The sequence below is a fragment of the Mya arenaria genome, chromosome 7 (assembly GCF_026914265.1).
Source record: "Mya arenaria isolate MELC-2E11 chromosome 7, ASM2691426v1".
Taxonomy (NCBI): Eukaryota; Metazoa; Mollusca; class Bivalvia; order Myida; family Myidae; genus Mya; species Mya arenaria.
In genome coordinates, this window is record NC_069128.1 from 58,534,237 (window position 1) to 58,549,236 (window position 15,000).

General features: G+C 33.0%; 1 protein-coding gene across 1 annotated transcript; it reads right to left on the bottom strand.

The window, feature by feature from the left end:
• Nucleotides 1-296: 296 nt before the first annotated feature.
• On the bottom strand, nt 297-14,744 carry LOC128240601 (protocadherin-16-like). The gene is made up of 5 exons (XM_052957298.1): nt 14,659-14,744; nt 3,730-3,985; nt 3,202-3,314; nt 2,572-2,625; nt 297-1,525 (listed from the first exon to the last, which is right to left on the bottom strand). The coding sequence occupies exons 1-5, from the start codon at nt 14,711-14,713 to the stop codon at nt 1,287-1,289; spliced, it is 717 nt and encodes a 238-aa protein (XP_052813258.1). The 5' UTR covers nt 14,714-14,744; the 3' UTR covers nt 297-1,286.
• Nucleotides 14,745-15,000: the final 256 nt, after the last annotated feature.

A 15,000-nucleotide genomic window follows, 5' to 3' on the forward strand; every position in this document is an offset into this window, starting at 1 on the left:
GTTTTCTTTTCTGAATTATGTATATACAAGTACAAATAATACTTTTGACACATCTTGGTAGTTTAGTTTAATTTTAATATGTAATTAACAATAACCTTACTTCGAATTTATTTTATATAATAAATAAACAAGTATGTGTCAAAAACGTAAATGGCATCAACTTATACCACTTAGTTATTTTTTTTTGCATTGACAAGGTGTTCATCTAATGTCAGGCATGGCTAGTTATTATGTATCAGCGTAACCTTTTTGTAAGCTTAAGAAAGAATGAAATATAACAAAATTGTGAAAAAAGGCTGAGATATTCAGCAATCAGAACCACAATGGCCATCATAATGCAGAATTCTCAATGAAGGAAGATAAGCCAAAATACAAAACCAGTGTTGACGAACAAAAACATTAAATATCGTATTTTCTTTGGATAAATTAGACAATTTGTACTCTTGTACCTATATCTAATGACATTTGTCTTCGTAGATTCAGTTCGCAAAATGTTTAAACTGTTCTATGCACTGTCATTTGAATTGTATGACACATTTGATAATTAAAATAGCTAATACTCTATTAAGTTTTAAACTTTTCACCAAAACGTTTACAATCAAAGTAGTCCGTACACTGGTTATAGAGAAATAAAATAAAACTGTGCATTAACAAAACGGTCACCCTTCGACTCCTAATTACATTGTATTCAATTATATGTATTTTAATCTGAACTTCATTAGTAATAATAACAGAAACTCGTTGTCAGACATCAACTAAATTAGTATCGTGGTAAATGTGATGAAATTGCCTTTATTTAATTAATCATTTAAAGTTTAAATTATAACCCTTTTGTTATTAATATCTTAAAATGTGACACAAAATGCTATGTTTCGCCAAAACGTTCGTAACACTTTCAAAAATATACTAATAATTACAAGTGTGTGCATAATTGCTGTAAGGTATTTCTTCAAACTTGTAAATAATATATCTAGTAATGCTAATCAGATAGCTAAATTGAAACACGGTTTGAAACAATCTTTGCCAACATCGCCTATGTTAATGAATCCCTTGTAACATGTGTTATAAATTTTGGTTTGTTGATATACTCAAACTTATATTTTATAATAAGAAAAACATTTTCTATTAGAAGTAGTTTACTATATGGCATCCAAAATATTAAGCGTCGACAAATGTGTCACTTTTGGTATTAAAAGTCTTGGGCACTTCGGGTAAAATCCACGATACATATCCATATGCAATGCAGGAATCTAGAAGGGCGCGCCAATTGAAAGTATCAAAGTGTTTTACATGGAGAGAAGGGTATACGCAAGAAGAGATAACAGAAGGCTTCCGAGAGCGGCAGCCATTTTTTCCTTCCCGCTGCAGTCACCGACTTTCACCGTTAGTGTTAGGATGTTGCTCTCACCACCGGTGACCGCGCCTGAAATAGGGACCGTGTACTCGTCGGTTGTGGCCTTGTTGAGGGTAACACTGGCAGTCGTTGTCACAGCTCCAGAAGTTGAATCAACAGCAAAGGTGGTATCTGCAATGGTTACGCGTTTTAAGACATTGATAGAGAGAGGGATTCGATATTATTGTCAGTGGTGTTCTAAAACAGAAAAATATTTTTATTACAAATACATAACATAAAAAGATATATTTTAACTACAGAATACAAACAACATTATAATCGACTTTTGATCTTTGTAAACAGAACGGGTTCTTTTATTTGTTATTACAAACTGAATACAACGTGTAAGTTAAAATTCGAGAAGGGCTATGAAGTTTAAACATTTAATTTAATTTTCCTTTAATAACAGATGAGTTGGATCTAATGTTTTAACAAAACGTTTTTAAAACAACTCAATACGAAATTAGATCTTGTCACGTTAAGGTATGTTAAGAAATGTGTAGCAGTTATATGACGTGAATTGGTGTCCATCCTTTGGTGATGTAAATTGCATACAGGGTTTTATGAGTGTTGCACATATTTAGTTTGGTAACGCCATTCTACCTTTTTGGAGACAAGAATGGGAATACCTTAGCCTTTATATAGTTCAATGCTGAAGACTGTCATTTATATATTTTGTTGTTTTATAAAAACTTATAATATGATTATTAAATTCATACAAAGATTACATATTTGGTAGTTGAAATATAATTTTCTGACAAATTCATACAATTTAAGCCTTTTATAGGGGACACTTTTCCTTGAGAACCCTGTCTCTCTTCTGCATCAGCCTGTCAATTATAAAACCGGGCTAAACACCGTAGTATATTTAATAATGCATTTTACGACCAAATCCTCAGTCATGTGTTATTGGTTTTTTATAGATAGTTGTTATGTTAAAGCAGTGGTTAGGGCACACGCTTCTGATCAAGGCGTCTCGGGTACGATTTCTGGCCTGGGTGCATATGAGTTTGGTTCTGGATCATCAAGCCTGACAAATGGGTTTCTTCCGGGTAATCTGGTTTCCTCCACAACACTAGACTATATTCATGCGTGAACTCATGCCAAACGATTATTACTATAATGTTGTAATAACTTGTTTAACAATCGTTGCAAAATAAATAAGTTTAGGTACGTACCAGTAGTCGTGTAAGTGTCGACACCGGTAGCAGAAACGTCACCAACCGATTCACCTATTAAAGAAAAAGGTTAATTTTGTTAAATGAGCAATAAATCAATTTCAAATAGTGTTTCTAAAGAGTTGTTGGCTTTTTCACGGCCATTGTTTTAACGCTGATTAACACCTGGTTGTTAATTTTGACATTCAAATGTTCCCTGTTTTATTTTGGAAAGAGTTTTGTTGTGTTTGCTCACTCATTTATCTTCATATCGGAACAGTAGCCAGCAGTAGCATGCAATAAGTAGAGTGCTGACTAATGATGTGCACCAACGCGAACGCAACCTGAATGATGCTCTAAACGATGATATGAACGCTCGAATATGGCTACAACAATACATGTAGAGATCGCAGTATGCATTATGTGTAAAAAAAAAGATAACAGATAAAAGCTCATAGCAATGTATATATATATAACGATGTTTTTTATGAAAGCATACACAAAAACGAAGAATAAACTACTCTCAAATAGAGTACAATATGCATTTTAAAAGATTACGTCCTAGAGCAGTTTAAATAATGGCATAAAGAATATGATATTGATGTCATTCATTGGAATATTGAACAACTTCGATCGGAAATATCTACAGACCTGGACCTAAACCATCCTTTACGCATAACTCTTTTGTGGTTGTTGTAAAAGGGCCGACATCTCCTATTGGCACGGTGACCGTAGCAGTTCCGGTTGCACTACCATCGTCGGCTCTGAAAATAGCAGAGGTTTTGATGAGTGTACGATATCAATTGTAATAACAAAATCACAATTAGTATAAATATAAGCAACATAAGCGTTTAATGTTTTGTCAATTTGTGTCTCTTTTTTAACAAATGTAAGTGCAAGTCATCGATTAGGAGAAAGCCAATATGAAAGTATGTGTGTTGTCTTTCACATGATTGAACATGGATGAGTATATTTGTTTGATGTCTCTTTATCAACAAGCCACTATTATGGCCTAGCTGCTCTAGTTGAATGATTACTGATTTATTCAATGACCTAACAATTACTCTAGTTACGGAAGAAAAGTTGACCCGTCATTGTCGAGGAAGATGTATAGTCATGTATTTTTAAACTGACATATGGAGATACATGTAAATAATTCATTTATTAATTAAAACCTACACGACTAGAAGAACCAACTCTGCATTTGCTTCATAGTCAACTTGTGCTTTCAGCGTTACAACGCCTGTACTTGATACATCGGCCGCATCTGGAGTTCCGGTGACGGAGTATCCAGTGACAGTGCCATCACTCGCCGCTGTAAGTGAAACAACTGTTGTTCCTACAGCTGAGTCCTCGGACAGTGGTGACGTCAGTGTTATTGTTCCATCGGCTCCTGTTATTGTGCCGCCACCGGACCAACCAGTGATTGCCGATTCTAAAAATCAATATATTTTTAGTTAAGAAGATTGATATGTTTGTCATTATTATACACTAATATGATAATGGTGTGTTCTTTGAAAACAAAGATAATTTCATTGTTCATTTAAAGCGCTTTATATATCCTAATGATAAGTCTTACGCTTTTTATTAAATTAGTTTTATATTATTTCATGATATTCGTCCATTTTCCTGATCGATGGTAAGATTGAATAAAAGGCAAAGAGTCTTCCATTTTCACAGTGTATAAGTTCATGTCCAGCGAATTCTAAAAACCGATAGGTAAGGAATAAGAGTATCAGTAATAAATCATGTTTGTGTTTAAGGATAAATATAAGAGTGTAATATTATAACATTCACCTATCTTCACCTGCATTACAATTTTAGCACAAGTAAAAATATATGCATGGTGCAATATAGAGTATTATAAAAAAATAATGTACTCTGCATAACTCATTTATATTTTCAAAATGAGAATGCATATAAAACGTATTTATTGAATAAGACATCAACAGACGGTTTGGTACGATATAAGGGCTTGTAACACATGTGCGTGTGATGTCTGGAGACATGTAAGCTTCATTTCATTATCTTTGCCGATTGAAGTCTTGGTTGAAGCCTAGGTTGTCCTTTTTGCCCGCATACAATGACAATTTCCAAATTTGACAACAACAAATCGGAACAAATCGTTATTATTATTATAATTATTATATTATTATTATTATTATCATAAACTCTAAGTTTTAAATCATTTCATTATTGTACTCTTGACGCCCCACCCCCAGCGCACGAAAGAAAGATCTTATTTTAGATTTGTTTTATCATTTTAAAACATTAATTCGCGTAAACGCAAGCTCCCGTTTGTTTAAAATCTCAAATAATATTTTTATTAAATACAATTGTAATTGAATTCTCTGTGACTATCTTATGTATCATAACTTTTGGAATGAGCGTGGTCGTGTTCCAGATCACTTTGAGATAATGTACAAATTAATTTTAGTATTAAAACAGATATTAATGTATTTTATTATTATTATTATTATTATTATTATTATTATTATTATTATTATTATTATTATTATTATTATTATTTTTATTATTATTACTTACACTTAATGTCATATAAATATTTAAAAAAATGTTTTGTTTATTATTCAATTTTAAACATTTATACGGGTGAACGCAAGCTCCCGGACGTTTTGATTTTAGTTTTTAATTATTTTAATTATCAATAAATATATTTGTAATCAATGCCATAAAATATTATCTTGTTATTTGTGTGGCTTATTTTAATCTAAAAACAACAACAACAACAACAACAAATATCTTTATTACGCTCAGGTCATACATACATGACAACATGAGGACAAATAAGTTTAGACAGCAGTGTCAATAGAAGCTTAATTATACTAATACGAAGAAGGGAGGCTTTGTCTCGAGTGGCGGAAATAAAATGGTTTTGTATTTTTTTCATGGTCATACATGTATCGGATTTATATCTTATCATGGAAAATAGGGAGACAGTTATTTTAAATATCTTTTAAATATGGATACTGAACATAAACATGAAAATACTTTGTTCGGTTATACCGACGTTCTCAACCGTTAATAATGATATATCTTTTTGTCGTCGCACTTCAGCAGTGCGTTTCATATTCTCAAAATATTTATCAGATCAAATTATTTACTCCAACGCATTTCTAACCCTTTATGAAGTTATTCGAAATTATACCTGTTTTAATGTAAAGGTAAAACATTAATTTTAAAATGGAATAAAGACATGATTTATGGTACAATCAATTATCCACCTGACCCGAACGAATTTTTTTCTACCTAAGACGGACTAGGAAGTCGGAAAATCAGGATGTCTGGGGTGTTCAGCACCAGGGACTCATGTTGTGCCCTCTCCATTGTTCTCGAATCCAAACACGAGGAATCCGTCAGTAAGTTGCCCAGTACTAGGATGGCAGAGGGGCGAGAGCCGTCAGACTTACGACGTTAAAAAAAGTATGGGCACGCGACGGACAAGCACGGACCTGGTTAGATACATAAACAGTTTGAAGGGCCAGAAACTCATAAAGTATGTCAAACTATCTTACGGCATCCGTCCGAATATTTTCGGGGCCGTTCTTATTCGGTACAATGTTGTCTTTAACATGTATGCTAGCTTAGGGTTAGTAAGAAATCTCACATCGGAATCTTTTAACTTCGAACTGATGCACCCTTCGGCTTAAAAAGACCACCATGGCGCCCGCAGGACGGTTATTGAATCCTTACGGCCACCCGTAAGCTTTTTTAGCGAAATTTCCGTGTATTATTACACATACTGGCGCTTTATCCCGAATAAGCAAATGGATATTTAGTTCAAATGTAACGTCATGGCAATAAACATGCGTTTTCAGAATGTTAGTGGATTATTAAAAAACGCATTGCATAATGAAATGTTCTCTAAACCAATGCTTTGTAGTTTCGAAATATTTCGGAGTTAAACAAATTATTTCATTTAATTTGTTTACCTCCGAAATATTCCGATACTACAAAGAGTTCTTAACACTTTGATACAAGTTAATTTCGCTGATTGTCCACGGTATCAAAGGTCTACATTGCATCTATAAAGGTCGATTTAGACCTTATCGGTCCGTGTAAACTAGCGTTTGAATAACTATTAAAACACACCCAATTGGAATTCATATTTTAAGTTGCTTAAAATAAACACAGCCTGTTCTATATGCATGTCAATTATATATATGATATAATTGTTTTTGTTTTTGTCCAACCCGAATTCCGATCAAATCGCTGCTGTCTTTAAGACAGCAATATGTTGAAGGCGTTTCAACATTCTAGTTGTTGTTTATTTGAATTAATAGTAATTGTAATGAATCTTCAACATACCAGATTTCTGAAAGCCGCACAGAAAGCAATTTCCCAAAACATAGTGGGAAAGAAGATCGCAGTTATGTGTGGAGCGTTTTTCAATCAGACGGTTAGACACTACAGCCCCGACCTGACGATTTATACTGCATAATTCGAGGGTTTCTACGGCAGCAAGGTAACACCACCTTATTTACTAGACAAATTTAATATGAGTTTTATTCTTCAATTGCAAACAAACTGACACCTGAGTACACATTGACTTTAAAACTTGAGTAATTTTTGTTCAATGGATTATCAATTGGCTCCAACTGTTTTTGCATGCGCCATCAATTAATACCAAGTAGGCACTTGCAGATCTGTAATAAGCAAATACCAACGAAAGTACGAAGTTAAACACTGCACAGTCTGCTTTTGAAAGTGAAATCTTTAAATATTTACATTCTCATCCTTTCAAAATTCTTTGCAAAGAAAGTGCTTGAACATTTTAATATATCCCTATTGCAGGACCCATTAATGATTTGCAGACAGTCTCCCGGGAATTTTAAAGACGAATGCAATTCAAATACAACTTGTCATTTATTCACTGCATCTTTTAGCAAAATATGAAACGAGTTATATGTTAGTACGATGCATCTTCAATTTTAAGGAAGATTTAATGGAAAACGACGCACTTAACTGGCTTTGACCTGCGCCGGTGGATTTTCGAAAACACTAAAGCAGGATAAAACTGAGGGGTAAACACAGCCAAGTAAAAATGTTACTCATGCGTAAATAATTCTCTTATTAATAAAGTAAAATTATATGATAAATGTAATGCTTGAAAACCATATGGGTTTTCTATACCAATAAACATCAAGAACGTAATATCAAAAAAGGTGTATGTTTCTTACTTCAGTATTCTCTTTTATATTAAACAAGACTTGAGTGAAAGCATTTTGTGTGTCAAGTCTGAACTCTCATATTCCATTGCACTGATAAAATCAAATAAAATATCTGAACCGGTAATATGCTGTAATTATCAAGTAATATTTCACTGATGTATTGCTATAACAATATATAATGGAAACCATAGACCAGTTATTGGATCCTTTTTTAAAGGTAAACAAATAGGGCTGATACCCAAAACAATACAGGCAGACCACACGTGCTATCATAAGGCACTGATAGTAGTTTTACATATCACCATAATACATGTTCTTTTCCAACAAAAACTATTGGACCTTTATTAAATAAACTCAGTTTATTTATTTGCAATATCAACGCGTTCAAAACGACTACCGGGTGCATTATTATGAGGGGCGAGATGAAGTGTTGTACCAATCAACGGAGTAACAGTGGATTTGATTCCTCTATAATAGGTATACTTATTTAACTCGCTCAGGCCATTTTATACGGTATCACGAGCAATGCGTCTACTTTATATTTATTTCAGACAATTGTAATATTAAGTCGTTTTTTAATCGTTTGATTCCATTCATTTTTTTGTGTGTAGAACCAGCTGCCCGGTATGTTCAGTCGGTAAGAGCACCATGCTATCCGTACAAGGTAACACTATTTACCATGATAATTAAATAATACAGATAAATGTATTTCTAAAACAATAGATCATTCAAGTTCTTTGATTGTTCATTAAATACAACTTTTGCGACTCTTATATGTTTCCATTCAAACCGTGTTCGTGTATGTCAAATCGTGTGGTATAAACGAACACAGCATGTACGTACAATGCTGGCCTTATGTTGGATGGGGTACAATGCTGGTAGGAACCAGCCGCCTGGGTAGATTTGTTGGCAAAGCGTCGTGTGTTTGCCTGCGGACATGGGATATCATAGCAAATATTTACTGTTTTGTCTTGACGACATTTAAATGGTAATGAAAACATTAAAATTGATTCCGCGTTCACTCTGCGACTATCCAGTGTTTCCTTTATTTTAAAATAAGTGCTATCATTTTCCAGATCACTAAGATTGCCTAAAATTCTCGTGTAATATCATATCATGTACAGTTTATTTCAGTACTGAAGTGTATTTCAGTAACAATATATATGCCTTACATTTTATCAATCTGATTGAATCATTTTTTCAATGAGTGCTCTTCTTCCCGCAAGCGAATAAGATCTTGCATTTACTTCAGATTAATATTTAAAAATATTGTTTTGGTATAAATCCAGTCAAAACATGAGTACAAGTGTACGCACGCTCCAGATCATTTCGATTTTGTTTCCATTTCAATTATAAAATTCCTTTTTTATAAAACATTTTTTTAACAAATTCTTATGTATATAATGTTGTTATTTCGGTGGTTTATGTTTAATCAATATCAATCAAAAATCATTTGTGCGATAATACTGACGTCGTCAGTTTTATACTGTTGTCGTCGCTTTTCCGTTGGTATTTTTTATATTTTCTAATAGTGTTTATCCGGTCAAATTATTCACAACAACGCATCTCTGTCTGTTTAAGACGCTATTCGAATGTATTCGTGTTTTATCATTAAGGTAAACATATTCTTTACATGGAATAAAGAATAACTAATGCTTCAATTATCTATCCAACTAATACGTACGAGTTGTTATTCTTGCCGATTAGAATTAGGTATGTCAGTGATCTTCGGCAACCGCGTGAATCGGTACCCGCCTTGTGCCCTATCATTTTCTTCGCAAATTCAATCGCAAGTGGCCCGTTAGTAAGATACAAGGGTGCCTCAGGACTCAATGCGGACGTTACATGGTACTAGGACGGGAGACGGACCGGAGCCGTCAGATACACATACGATTTTTGAACATCGCACGGGGCTCGTGAGGTACAGATGAGGTATTGATTCACACATGTATATTGGATTGTAGAATGCTTAAGCGATTTGAAAAGCCTGAAACTCAGAACAGTCCGTTCCAAAATCATCAAATCCAAATCATACGACATCCGCCCGAATTCTGTTGGGGCCGTACTGGACCGGTGCAATGTTGTCTTTAATGTGTATGATAGCTTACGGTATTTTAGAATTGTTCTCACATCGGATTTTTTTAACTGGGCACTCCCGATGCGATTAACGACTAAATAAGAACCCAATGAATCACGCCAGATAGCCATGGTTCCTTCGCTGCCGCCGTGGTATTTTGCAAACTTTCCACGTAACTTATAACATACTAGCAACCAACTAATGGTCTAAGAATATATAACTGTTCTCTTAAGTTCAAATGTAACGTCATGGCAAAAAAATATGGATTATTAAAACTAAACAATGCATACTGGACCATTCTCTAAACGAATTCTTAATAGTATTCGGAGTTTGGCAATTTAAATAATTTATTTATAAAATACAAGGTAATTTCGCTGATGGGTATCTATAAAGATCATTTTGGACCATATCGCTGTACAAAAAGCATTCGAAAAAGATGCTTGATTAAAATTCAAAGAAGTTGCTTAACATTAACATAGCTTGTGCTATATGCTTGTAATAGCATGTCAATTTCATATTTTATGATTGATTTGTTTGTGTTCAACTCCAATTCTGAACAAAGTCAATCTTTTATTAAAGTAGATATAATTCATCTATGATTTCTTCGTCACAAAACCGCTGCTGACTTTAAGTTATCACTTAGTCAGAGGCGTTCCAACTCCCTGTTTTGTATTTATTTATGTTCAAATTATAAGATAACAGTAATGAATCTTTCAACATAACAGATCACTAAACGTCGTATAACACCAAAGCACAGAAAACAATTTCCCAAAATATTTATTCATATTTTATCAATCATAAATAGATAAAAAGTAGAACCTGGCGGCTCTGAAATTCGCAAAAACTGATGAATGTTTAACAATTTACTGTTTTCGTTTTGATGATGAAATGCTTGAATATTTACATTCCCATGCTCATGCTGTTATTTTCTTTGAAAAGAACGTGAATGGAAATGTATTTTATTTCATCCCTGTTCCTCGACCAATTTTCTTTGCAGACAGACTTCCGGGGATTTGAATGACAAATGCAATGACAAGTGCAATGACAAATGCAATACAAACACAACTTGTCATTATTTTATAACCTTTTGTCAAAACAGAAAAGACACGGTGCATTTTGAATTGTAACGACTTTTATTTAATAACGACGCTTTGAACAGACCTAAGCAAACACAGAATAAAACATGGGACAAAAACCAGCAAGGTAAATGTGAGCGCCGCGTACTTGTTTTGTATAGATTGCAACTCAACCTTAAAAAAGATGCCATATTAATAAAGTAACATTTTTTTCTATACAATTCGTATTAAGTTTAATGGAAACATGTTGTCCGTCAATTGGCAGTTTACTTTTTATTGCACTGATGCAAACAGTTTAAATCTTTTAACCGGTAAAATTATTATGTTCAAGTTCACTGTTATGAGGCTTTATGAACAAATTGAACACAAACGAGATAAGATCAGTTGTCAAATGTTAAATGAAGATATTAACGTGAGACCCTCGACAGATCACACATCCATCAGAATACCTATTAATTAAAGATTGATGCAATAATTTCACTTTCTCTAACAAACTACACATATTTCGACCACAATCTTCGAAAATGTTATGATCCGAAATAATTCACAAGTGGGATAGTCTGAAAAACACTATATACATAACCGCCTCAGATTTATTTTTGACTGTCAAGATTTGATTTAACAACAGGTGCATCAAATAATAATGTTCTTTTCTCTTGCAGGGTCGAGAAAAGTGGTTTTTAAGGGGGGGGGGAAGGTGACATGATAATTGTATGTACTTGACAAATGGAAACTGTAAAGCATATTCATTTTAAACAGTTAATTATAGTTATTAATAACGTAATTTCATAGTTCTATATCTAGCGAATTGTTATGTTGCAGCCCACTTTATTTACTTAAAAATCTGATACTCGTTTCATCATATATTTACGAGATACACAATCGTATTCAACTCGTTCTAATATGAAATATTTTAGTAAGCATATCAAAATGCTCGCTTACTAACAAATTTCTTGAACTCATTGAATTGTGTACTATATGACGTCTCATGACAGTTCCTATACATCTATGTTGTAAAATAAATAGTTGGTATCGCATTTGCTTGTTAGAACGTACCAAGATACTTGTCGAAGACCCTTTATGTTAAAAGCTTTATCTTTTTAGAGTCAGAAATCATCCATCTTTGTATATAAAGCATCCAATTCAGAACTGTAAATAACCCTGTCATATTAACAAATTCCACATTTTACATTGTGTGAGATACCATTTGTTCAGTTTCGCCGATTTGCATATTTCAATTAACTTAATGAGAGTTTAATTTAAATTTGTTTATCAATGGCTTTGAAAAATATATCGAATCAAACATGTGTATTAATACCAATGTATATATTTGAATATTTGAGATATTTCATAAGAAACAAAGTATAAAGTTTATTCTTAATTTTGCCATAAACGACTCGAATGTTATTTCATTTTAGTTCATACATTCAAACAGTTATCTTTCTTTTTATAAACCCTATAAACCTCGATCGCCATGTTTATACGCATATGTGATAATTTATCAATGATAAGGGGTAAATTTTGACTGATGTCTTCATGTATATTGCGTGAAATGTTAAACACGAAAGAAACTTTGTAATTTTGTGTTATATTATGTGTGAATGTTTAGACCCCGTTTATATGACGTGAGCATATTTATTTTCGTGATAAATTTTGGCATGTAAACGCAAAAAACACTTGTTTAAATTTACCATTAAAGTGACACTCGTATTCAAAATCAATACATACACATGTATAACAAACATCAATTTCGACTGGTAAACCTTTAACTACTGACTAAATCTGGAATTTGTGGATACTATTAATTACTGATAACGAGATTGTAGCGTGTATGTATTAGCAGAAAGCGCAAAATGTTTAAATGATTAGTGAATGCCAAAAGATTTTCTGTGGTCTACTATAGTCTCATAAGGTAGAAATACCGTGTGTTATGCTCATTTCTTTCAGATTTAACTCGGTATTCTTCAGAAGAACCGTTGTTTTCGGCATTTTTCATCATTTTTTTTTTAATATTAAAACAATATTATTAATTGTAGTAAATCTAATTTGGGAGTAAGAGTGCATCTTTAAGGTCTTGAGTTCGGGTTAATTTGCCTCCCTTTGGACTATCATGTCATATAAACCTTCTGATTTTGGTCGGAATTTTCAGTAAATATGTGTCATGATTATAAAATTGTAGGTGAACATTGTTATAAATACACAATTATTTATTTTATCAAATGTATGATTGTCGAAATCCATTCTTATTAATTGAAAATTTCGAAAATATTTCTAAATAAGCGACTTATATACTGAATATAATATTTACGTCGGATTTTCATTCATCGCGTTTAGCTATTTGGTTTCCTTAGGCTGATATACAATTATATAAGAAGCATCTGCACACAATTTATTATATGCACTTATATACACTGCATTTCAAACGAATCCAGCAGTGAATGAACATGAACAGCTAATATTAAGTGTTCGAACAGTCTTACAATTATAGAATGAGGTAACACAGGACATCTGTTAGATTAATCTAATAGAACAAATTAGAATTATATATAAATGTTTATATCGCAAGTCACTGGTCATAGTTTTACTATGAAACTATGATTATAATTACTTGATAACACAGATGATTGTATTTCTAAGAAGAATATCGTCGGTTTATAAAAAAGACTTCATTTCAATAGTCGTATTTTTACATTGAAATAAACACGAACTGATATTTGATACGCAATCGCAAAAAAAGACTATATCAAAATGATAAGGACATTATTAAAGTAATTATCTGTATGCTTCGCATTTGAGTTCTTTGATTGTTCATAAAATATAACTTTGGCCAGTCTTTCTAATATTGTTTCCACATAACCCGAATATGTCCGACACGGATTGGATGCGCACAAACAGTAGTACCAACAGTATTTAAATCGTGAGGTTTAAACAAAACACCGCGTGTTTGCCTGGTGACGTGGGTTATCAGATAATTACAGTTTTGTCTCAACCACCTCTAGAAGGTAATGATAAAGAAACAACGAACGACAAAATCATGCAATGCTGACTTTAACATGTAAGCTTGCTTACGGCCAGTTACAAATCTTCTCATATCGGAATCTTTTAACTTCGCAACAACAACTCCCGATGCGCCCTACGGCTAATTAAAAAAAGGCGCCTACAGGATAGTCACAGTACTTTCCATGCCTCATATTTAATAAGTAATGTCATGATAATAAACATGCATTTTGGATCTTTTTTTCTGAATGAATGGTTTATTTAAAACATCTAGCATTATCTAACATGCTCTTAACCCGCGCTTTAAATTATCGGAGTAAAGCCAATTTAAATTAATTTATTAATGCAATACATTTAACTTGCTTATGATCCACGGTATCAAACGTCTGCATAGAGTCCATGAAAATACTTTTAACCTCATTGCTCCATGTAAAACAAAGTTTGAAAAAGAAGCTTACTAAAACACAAGCGATTGAAATTTATATGATATTACGCAATTAAAAATCAACTTAGCTCGGCTTTCTTTAGCATATATTGTTGGTAACATTATGTCAATTCCATATACAATATGATTATATTTATTTGTGTTACCAATTGCCCGATTTCTGAACAAAAGCACTCGTTCATTAAAGAAGATATGAACCAACTCTGAGTTCTGCGTAACTCCGCTGACTTTAAGACATCATTTAATCGAAGGCCTTTCAACATTCTTATTTGTTTCTAAAGAATAATTATTTAAAGTAAAATAACAAATGTTTTAACATACCAGATCTCTGAACGCCGCAGAACACCATTGCACAGAAAACAATTTCCCGAAACATCTTGGCAAAGTAGATCGCAGGTGTGCGTGGAACGTTTTTCAATCAGCCTTTAAGGCGCTACAGGCCCGACCTGACAATTTATACTGCACAATGCTAAAGGTTTCTACGGCAGCCAGACAACATTACCTTATTTAGACAAAATGCTATGTGAGTTGCAAACATATTGACACTTTAGGACGCATTGAATTTAATATTCATTTAATTCTATTCAAACGGTAGCAATGGGCAACGCCTCTTGCAGAAGCTGTAAATAATTACAGGGAAGTCATTGGCATATACAAAGTGAA

Excerpts from the sequence above, each read along its gene's own strand:
- LOC128240601 (XM_052957298.1), bottom strand. The coding sequence starts at position 14,713 with ATGTTTCGGGAAATTGTTTTCTGTGCAATGGTGTTCTGCGGCGTTCAG. Across the intron at positions 3,986-14,658 it reads CTGCGGCGTTCAGAGATCTG|AATCGGCAATCACTGGTTGG; the intron begins GTATGTTAAAAC and ends ATTGATTTTTAG. Across the intron at positions 3,315-3,729 it reads GAGTTGGTTCTTCTAGTCGT|AGCCGACGATGGTAGTGCAA; the intron begins GTAGGTTTTAAT and ends TGCTATTTTCAG.